The 9,195-nt window shown below is 32.5% G+C and overlaps 1 protein-coding gene across 1 annotated transcript in view; it reads right to left on the reverse strand.

Moving 5' to 3' along the window:
* The window catches only part of LOC103608800 (receptor tyrosine-protein kinase erbB-4-like), a gene marked incomplete at its 3' end in the record, with an annotated part of 62,313 nt that extends 54,537 nt beyond the window's left edge, over positions 1-7,776 (reverse strand). The window contains exons 1-2 of the mRNA XM_008593194.1: positions 7,692-7,776; positions 533-626 (exon numbers count right to left, since the gene is read on the reverse strand). Coding sequence (XP_008591416.1) covers positions 533-565 — 33 coding nt within the window. The remainder of the gene's footprint in view (positions 1-532; positions 627-7,691) is intronic.
* Between the last annotated feature and the right edge of the window lie 1,419 nt (positions 7,777-9,195).

The following is a 9,195-nucleotide window of genomic DNA, read 5'->3' on the forward strand; positions in this document are numbered from 1 at the left end:
ACTAAACATGAATAAGAATGTGTTATAGTTTTCCTCAAACACAACATTAACTTTCACACTTGCATATCTTTACGTTTCCTCTTTTCAGATTCTTCTTCCAAGCAGAGCTCAAACATCACTTCTCTATAGCCTTCTTTGATGTCTCAACTTCCATCCCAAAGACAGAATTAGTTTCTCCTTAATTTGTATTTTTAACAATTTATACACATTTATAGCAATTATTACCTGTCAATCTAATTACCTATGTATGTCTCTTTTGCACATTGTGCAATCTTCCAGGACACCTCCATATCTTATTCTGCTATTTAAATATATTATCTGGGTAATAAGTATTTATTGCATTGAATTTTTAAATATTTCATATCCACTACCACCAAACTGCCAGCCTCTTGAGGGCAGAACATTAAACATATTTCCTTATAGTATCCTACAAGCACCTTTCGAATGGATGAATCAATGACAAGACAGTGACACAAACACTCATACATGGCACTAAATGAGCCAGTACAGCCACAAATGTGTCTAGGCTTACCGGTCCGTGGCATGTGAGGAGACCATCTTCCATCTTCTCACACTGGGGGTCACACTCCACACAGATGGAGCCATTCTCAAACTCCCGAAATTCACTGTGAAAACATCAGCTGCATGAGGAGGTATAAGCAAACAAGCTGTCAACTTAACAAATGCAGTAACATCTGCTAAAAGTCCTATTGGCAGAGTAAATTCTAGAGCTTGTTTCTCTACGTGCCAGGAGCATCAGAAACATTTTCCTGCACATTAAGGAGTAAGTTTTCCATTAGGAGAAAAGATAAAGTGCAGACAGATGGCTTTTCTTGGGTTCAACGATAGACTCATTCTGGAAACCTCTCTCCTGTGAGAGATATTCTAGCAGTCTCCAAAAAAAAAAAAAAAAGTGTAACTCTTCTGATGACACAGCAGGACTGTTTTTACCTTTTTAAGTAGGGCTCTGCCTGTTTTTCTCTATATAAAATTTTATTCTTTGCTGAAGCTTTAACTTCTAAACTCTGAAAAAACTATTGTATTTTTCTTGTTGCTACGTTACATGAATGTTCTCCCATCCTTGTCCTTCAAACCCCAAGATGCTTCAATTTATTTGTGGTGAAACTTCAAAAAACGCTTTGATTTTTTTTTCTCCTTTAAAAATATCTGCCTTGGAGAATTAGAAAAAAAATATCTTTTATGTTAGATTTTATTTTCTTAGATTATTGATCTAATATCACAACGTCTTTCTTCAGTCTAAATTCTTTTTGAAGTAATTCTACATGGTATAAAAAAATAGTTTAATGGTAACATACCAAAACTTCCTAACTGAAATCTTCTGAGATGATAATAATCTTTTCCTACATCCTCACATTTTGCAGCTATTTGTATGCTACATGACATCAATATATAAATTTTTCAATCATTGTTCTACTCCAAAATTTTTATTTCAAAAATTGGTTATCTGTCATCTACAATATGTTTAAACACATCATTCTCAATATACAAGAAGATGAGATACTGGGTAAAAATAATTTAGAATATCATTTATGAGTCATTAACAAAATTTGACTAAATATTTACAGCTACTTTATTTTGTGCTTTCATATCCTGAGCTAACATTTCAAACAAATAGCATTACATATATGGCAATTATGGATTAATTAGGTGATAAATTTAACTATATTTTTCCCTAGAGTGAAATGTTTACTTTTTTCTTATTTGAATACTGTAAAATCTTAATAAAAGCCTACAGTCCAAAGGGTGAGTTATGTTTTCTATTGGTTAGATTAAGGCTATATCTATTCCAAAACAAAATAATTGTTTGATTTTTTTAAATGAATTGCATAAATAGATAGTTTAATTATGCATGCAGTGCACATATATTTAGTTACATGGATTTTGCATGTTTTAAAGTGAGTTATTAGTTTGTTATGAATCGAACTTTTTATGAATTCTCTCGAGTTTAAAATCTTAATTACATAAGAACAGGTTTCATTTTTTTTTTTCACATGCTTCATCAACACGAGTGATATAAAGTACTCAACAGAGGAAAACTTCAGAATGTAAAGGTCAAAATGACCTGGTATGGGGTGTAGTTAAACTGTGAAGAAAATTTTAAAAATATTGTTTGTATAATGAAATTATGTAACAGTTACATGCTTCATCAACACGAGTGATATAAAGTACTCAACAGAGGAAAACTTCAGAATGTAAAGGTCAAAATGACCTGGTATGGGGGGTAGTTAAACTGTGAAGAAAATTTTAAAAATATTGTTTGTATAATGAAATTATGTAACAGTTACAGCAAAGACTGGAATCATCATATAATTACTGGTTTTGGATAATAGTTTCTTGAGTGATTAAAGGGTTATGGTACTAAATAAAGAACATAATTTTTATGATACTTAAACATAGGTCATTCTTCTCTTAGTCTTCTCCAAAACCTACTTCCCCACATACAGAGTTGAGAAGTAAAATGTATATGTCTCCCTTTCAGCTCTCAGAAAAGATCTTCCTTGCAGTCTCTTTTCTTCTGTGTTTTATTGTTGCTGTCTTTATCATTGCTCTTTTTCTTCCCTGTCCCCTAGTGTTTCTATTATGACTTAGCCAGAGTTCTCCTAACACTTGAATCTAACCTAAGAGATTACAGTGTGTTGAGCATGAGCTTTACATACTGCGTTTTGTTTCACTTGTTTGTGCTGAGATACATTTCTCACTGTTTTGTTGTATGTGTGTTACCTAAGCCAATCCTGTGATAAAGAGTAAATACTTTGGAATCTAGTCTGTCCCAAATTTAAATTCCAGCACCAACACTAATATTTCTAAGCCTTAAATACTTTAATTTTTCTAAGTTTCAGATTCCTAAATATCCTCTGTAAAATGGAAAAATAGAGTTTCCTTGAGAGGTTGCAATTATTAAGTGTAAAAATGAGTGCAAAAAAATTAGACTGGCACTACATTTGATGTTTCTATGTTTGTCTTAAAGTTTCAGAAGAGTTTAAACATGTTGCCATGTAAGGAAAGCTTGAAGCCTTCACTGCAATGAACCTTTCATTTTGATCTACTGTGCACTGTAGTTAAGAGTGCTGAAATAAAGTGACTTATATGACATAGATTTGAATGCTAATAAGCTAGGAATTGACTGATTTTCTTTTTTTCCCTTCAAAAATCCTCTTTTTAGGATTTCTTCTCTCCTAAGAGCCATATAGATAGATAGATAGATAGATAGATAGATAGATAGATAGATAGATAGATAGATAGACAGATAGATAGATAGATAGACAGACAGATGGATAGATAGATAGATAGATCAATCAATAGATAGATATATATAGGCTCCCCTGATTTTGGTGAATGTCACATTTGGATTTGATTACTTCAGATGGATAGATAGATAGATAGATAGATAGATAGATAGATAGATAGATAGATCAATCGATAGATAGATATATATAGGCTCCCCTGATTTTGGTGAATGTCACATTTGGATTTGATTACTTTCAGCAATTTTTAAGATGACTGTTCTACATAACCATTTAATCAGCTTGAATTAATAGATAAAAGAAGAAATAATGACAATATTCATGGCAGGAACTCTAACAAGATTGTAACGTTTTCTCATTTGATAATCACCACTATCCTATAAAGTTAACACCATTAGTATCCCATTTTTCATGTAAGAAAATTGAGTTTAGAATGATGAGGGGTTTTTTGTCCAAAACTGAACATTTCAACCATGAAGTGATGAAGTTAGGATTTGAATTCATTCTTCCTCCAAAGCTACCCTAACAACCAGGCAATGTTGAAAGAAACTAGCTAATGCCACAAGATGGGAAGCAGAGAATCAATCATTGGGCAGGCAAGAATTACATCAGACTTTCATAAGTTACTTTCATTTCCTATCTTTCAAACTTACCCTATGCTTATGATTTCATGGGGGCCCAATACTATTGTGAAATGCATTAAAAACCTTAAATATCTCTTAACAGGTTTGATTTAATTATGTAAGTATGGAAAATGTTAAATACCCAAAACAGTCTGGTAACCAAAGTTTATTTAGGAAACCTGCATTTTTTGTTTAAAGTCCTCAACAAGATATTAGAAAACAGAATACAGCAACACATCAAAAAGATTATACATCATAATCAAGTGGGATTCATCCCAGGGATGCAAGAATAGTTCAATAAATGTGATACAACAAATCAACAAAAGTGAGGACAAAAACATATGATTGTCTCAATAGGTGCAGAAAAAGCATTTGACAAAACTCAGCAAGACTTCCTGATAAAGACCCTCACCAACTAGGTATAGAAGGAAAATATCTCAACACAATAAAAGCCATATATGAAAAATACACTGCCAATATCATCCTGAATGGGGAAAAACTGAAAGCTTTTCCTTTAAGCACAGGAACAAGGCAAGCATGCCCACTCACACCACTCCTATTCAACACAGTATTGGAAGTATTAGCCAGAGCAATCAGGTAAGAGAAAGAAATAAACAGCATCCAAATTGGAAAAGAGTAAGTCAAATTGTCACTGTTTGCAGATGATATGATCCTATAAATAAAAAAAACCCATAACCTCTACCAAAAAACTCCTAGAGCTCATAAACAAATTCAGTAAAGTTGCAGGATATAAATCAATACACAAAATTCAGTAGCAATCTTATACACCAACAACAAACAAGTAGAAAAATAAATCAGAAAAGCAAGCCTATTAACAATAGTTACCAAAAATTAAATATCTAGTAATAAATTTAACCAAAGAGGTGAAAAATCTCTTATAAAGAGAACAACAAAATTCTTCTGAAAGAATTTAGAGAGGACACCAAAAGATGGAAAGACATTCCTTATTCATGGACTGGAAGAATTAATGTGAAAATGTCCAGACTACCCAAGGTGAGCTACAGATTCAATGCAATCCCCATCAAAATACCAGTGAAAATCTTCACACAAATAGAAAAACAACCCTAAAATTCACATGGAACAACAAAAGACCTAACTAACCAAAGCAATCCGGAGCAAAGGAAAAAAAAAAAAAGCCAGAGGCATTACACAAATTGATTTCAAACTTTACTACAAAGCTATGGTGACCAAAACAGCATGGTACTGGCATAAAAACAGACACATGGACAAATGGAACAGAACAGAGAGTCCAGAAATCAACTCAGGTACTTACAGCCAACTGATCTTTCACAAAGACACCAAGAACATACATTGGGTAAAGGAAAGCCTCTTCAGTAAATGGTGCTGGGAAAGCTGGATATCCATGTTCAGAAGAATGAAACTAGACCCATAACTCTCACCTTATACCAAAATCAACCAAAAATGGATCAAAGACTTAAATAAAATCTGAAACTGTAAAACTCCTGGAAGAAAACATAGGAGAAAGACCTCAGGAAGTAGGACTGGGCAAAGACTTTATGACTAAGACCCCAACAACACAAGCAACAAAAGAAAAATAAAAGGGATTACATCAAACTAAAAAGCTTCTTTGCCACAAAGGAAACAATCAACAGAGTGAAAAGAGAACCTACAGAATGGAAGAAAATATTTGCAAACTATACATCCAACGAGGGCTTAATATCCAGAATATACAAGGAACTCAAACAGCTTCATAGTAAAAAAAATCAAATAATCCAATTAAAAAATGGGCAAAATACATTTTTCCAAGGAAGACCTACAAATAGCCAACCAGACACATGAAGAACGATCAACATCACTAATCATCAGGGAAATGCGAATCATCATTTTGCAGAAGTGATAGAAAATGGTGTATGAATTTTGTTCTTCTTACAAGTTAAAACTGAAATACTAAAAAAAAAATGGATTTTGGAAAGGGAATAGGATAAAAATCAGATGCCTTGAGTTCTAGTGTTGGCTTGATTGAGATCTAGTGTTGACTTTGGCCAATACTTAATTACACAAGTTCTCTGGATTTTGGAAAGGGAATAGGATAAAAATCAGATGCCTTGAGTTTTAGTGTTGGCTTGATTGAGATCTAGTGTTGACTTTGGCCAATACTTAATTACACAAGTTCTCACTGTTTATAAGATGCTGCTGTTACATAAAACGATTTCTAGAATCCATTCCCTTCTGAGAACTGTACATATATATTCAGTAAACTTTTAAGATAACATTTGCTTAATAAAATTAAAGTCTATTATATGTTATTTTAATGGCATCAATTGTTGCACACACAAACAAGTGTATTTTGATCCAGAATATTTTGTGCACAGAAAATATTTTTTCATAATAATGTAAACAATCATGAATATGATTTAATAAGACAAGCAGCACATAATTTGCTATTCATTATCAAATTTATAAGTCAAATGTATCCTATAAAATTGGTGAAATTTCCCTGAAAATTATTAAATTCTTATTTAAAGTATTTTTTGTACTTAAACTTCTAATTTGAATCTTTTTCTTCTGAATTTCAAGGAAGGAATTGGTTTTGGTCATCTTTCAAAGAAGAGACATGTAAATATTATTATCGGTAGATTTTATCCTGATGTAAAATGCAAAACTGCAATGTTATTGGGGATCATGAAAACATTTAAATAAGACAATTCACGAGGCATAAGAAGAAATAAAATAAAGAACTTCAAAACTACACTTTACAAAACTATTGAAAATACTTTCAGTGAACAATATAAGAAAACTTAGAAACAGTACTAAAAAATGCATTATAACAATAATGAAGGACAGCTATGATGCATAAAATGGTATGTTATGATAAAGTGATTTTATGACTATTTGAAATGCCATGCAACTAGACCTATACTAGCTTTTATTATTGGCAATATGATTATTGTAGTACTAGAGGCAATTTAAAATATTTGATTTAAAATATTGCTTACCTAGAATGCAACATCTAGAAAGTGGCAGAACACTTTTGAAAACCTCTTCAACTAGAAACTACAAAGGTGGTTTTTCTAAAGGTTTAAGCAGATGTCAAAGACATAGAAATGTGGGTTGTTCCTGATACACAAATAGACATATGACATGAATTGGAAACAATCAAAAGATATGCTGTAACACCAGATGAAAATTAATAGGAAATTATGAGAGAGATACTAGCTTTTATTATTGGCAATATGATTATTGTAGTACCAGAGGCAATTTAAAATATTTGATTTAAAATATTGCTTACCTAGAATGCAACATCTAGAAAGTGGCAGAACACTTTTGAAAACCTCTTCAACTAGAAACTACAAAGGTGGTTTTTCTAAAGGTTTAAGCAGTTGTCAAAGACACAGAAATGTGGGTTGTTCCTGATACACAAATAGACATATGACATGAATGGGAAACAATCAAAAGATATGCTGTAACACCAGATGAAAATTAATAGGAAATTATGAGAGAGAAAAAAAAATTGGGAGGACATATGGAAGGAAAGATTACTTATAACAGCCACCTTCATATTTATTAAGAATTGTCTAAGTATATACATTTTTAAATGTACATAATAGTAAATAATATGTTTAGACTTGTTATTTAAAATGCAATTATTTCCCCTCAACACAATTGTTTTATATGTTTCTCCTTTATACAAGAGCTGTCCTTAAAAATCTTGACCTACAAACACATTCTGAAATTTTGCCATTTTCTCACAACTTTTAAATCTGAGCTAATCAGTACTTCACAGCTCGTAAAGTAAAGACAACATGAGAAACAGCCTTACCCATCATAGAGGTTACAAGATTCTATGCAGATCCTTCCCCTACTGAAGCGGCGGCAAGACAGGCACTGGTCCGGCCCAGGTCCCCAACAGCCATCACTTGAACACAGGTGGTTGCACACCATTCCTTCAGCAGCTGCAAAACACACCAAAATCAAGGGGAAACAAAACAAAAGATCATGTCAAAACTTACAATCTTCCTAGGAGTTTGTTTGAAAGAGAGCTGTAGCAAACAGCTTTGGTCGCCTATTCAATCAGCATGTCCCACGCTAACCCCACCTTCTTCCATATTGCAAAATCCTACTCATTGTGATCATAAGATTGAACAAAAGCCAATTGTCCATATAAAATAGGGGGAGAGGTGATAGTAATTAACCTTCGAAGGTAAAGGGCAAACCACACCTTTCCCGAGCCAACACTTTGCTCCACTAATACACCAAATACTTTGGCTTCAATTCCATCTCAGAGCTTCATGAAGAAATAGAAAAATGATACTGTCATAAAACAAAAGAAAATATTGAAAGAGGAAGAGAATGAAAAATATATATATTGAAGAAAAGGGGAAGGAATAAAAATAAAACATCCCTTTTTTACAGGCTTCTGCTATAGTCTTACTAAGCCCACGTTGATATTAGTCAAGTTGGCATATGTAAAAAAAAAGTTTTGAAAGAATATCCAACATGAAAAATATATATATTGAAGAAAAGGGGAAGGAATAAAAATAAAACATCCCTTTTTTACAGGCTTCTGCTATAGTCTTACTAAACCCACGTTGATATTAGTCAAGTTGGCATATGTAAAAAAAAAGTTTTGAAAGAATATCCAACAAGTTGCAGTGGTTATTTATGAGGAAGTGTAAAGATTAATGTCGTCATAATGATCTTTATTTTTATCTCTATTGTTTTTGTTGATGAAAGTGCCAAAGAATTTTGGGGCCATGATTTTGAAATTGCCTCTTAAGGTTCACCATCTCTTTTGCCTTTTATACCAAATAACATTTATTCATTTATTTAAACAATAACATTTATTATTTATACTGTATAACGTAATTTTTGTGGAGGGATACTAGACGTTGAATAAGAAGGTCCATAAAGACGGCAAATGTTATTCTAGGTATATGAAAAGTGATTTGAAGCATTCGAATCACCATTTTATATGTTTATGAAATGTTAAGAATTCTCAAGAAGATAAAAACATCAGAATCTTCCTTATCTTCCCTTTAGTTACCAATTTTACTTATTATGAGATGTGAGATTTTATGGCAAGAGCATTTGTAAGGTGGGTTGGGATGGTATTGAACATGTTAGTGTAATAGAAGCAGGGGATCATATCTGTGAAATCTGCAAAGTAAACTTCTCTAAAGTATGCTTGTGAGAGTGAATTGCCATCATCTGTGATGCTGACTAGTTTCAAAACAGTGAAACAATTCTCCCAATTCATGTTTTCTTTGTCCTATGTCCTGCGGCTAAGATCATTGATCTTTTCCTGCCTTTGGATTGGGACTAAG

The sequence above is a fragment of the Galeopterus variegatus genome, unplaced genomic scaffold, assembly GCF_000696425.1.
Source record: "Galeopterus variegatus unplaced genomic scaffold, G_variegatus-3.0.2 Scaffold8864, whole genome shotgun sequence".
Lineage (NCBI taxonomy): Eukaryota > Metazoa > Chordata > Mammalia > Dermoptera > Cynocephalidae > Galeopterus > Galeopterus variegatus.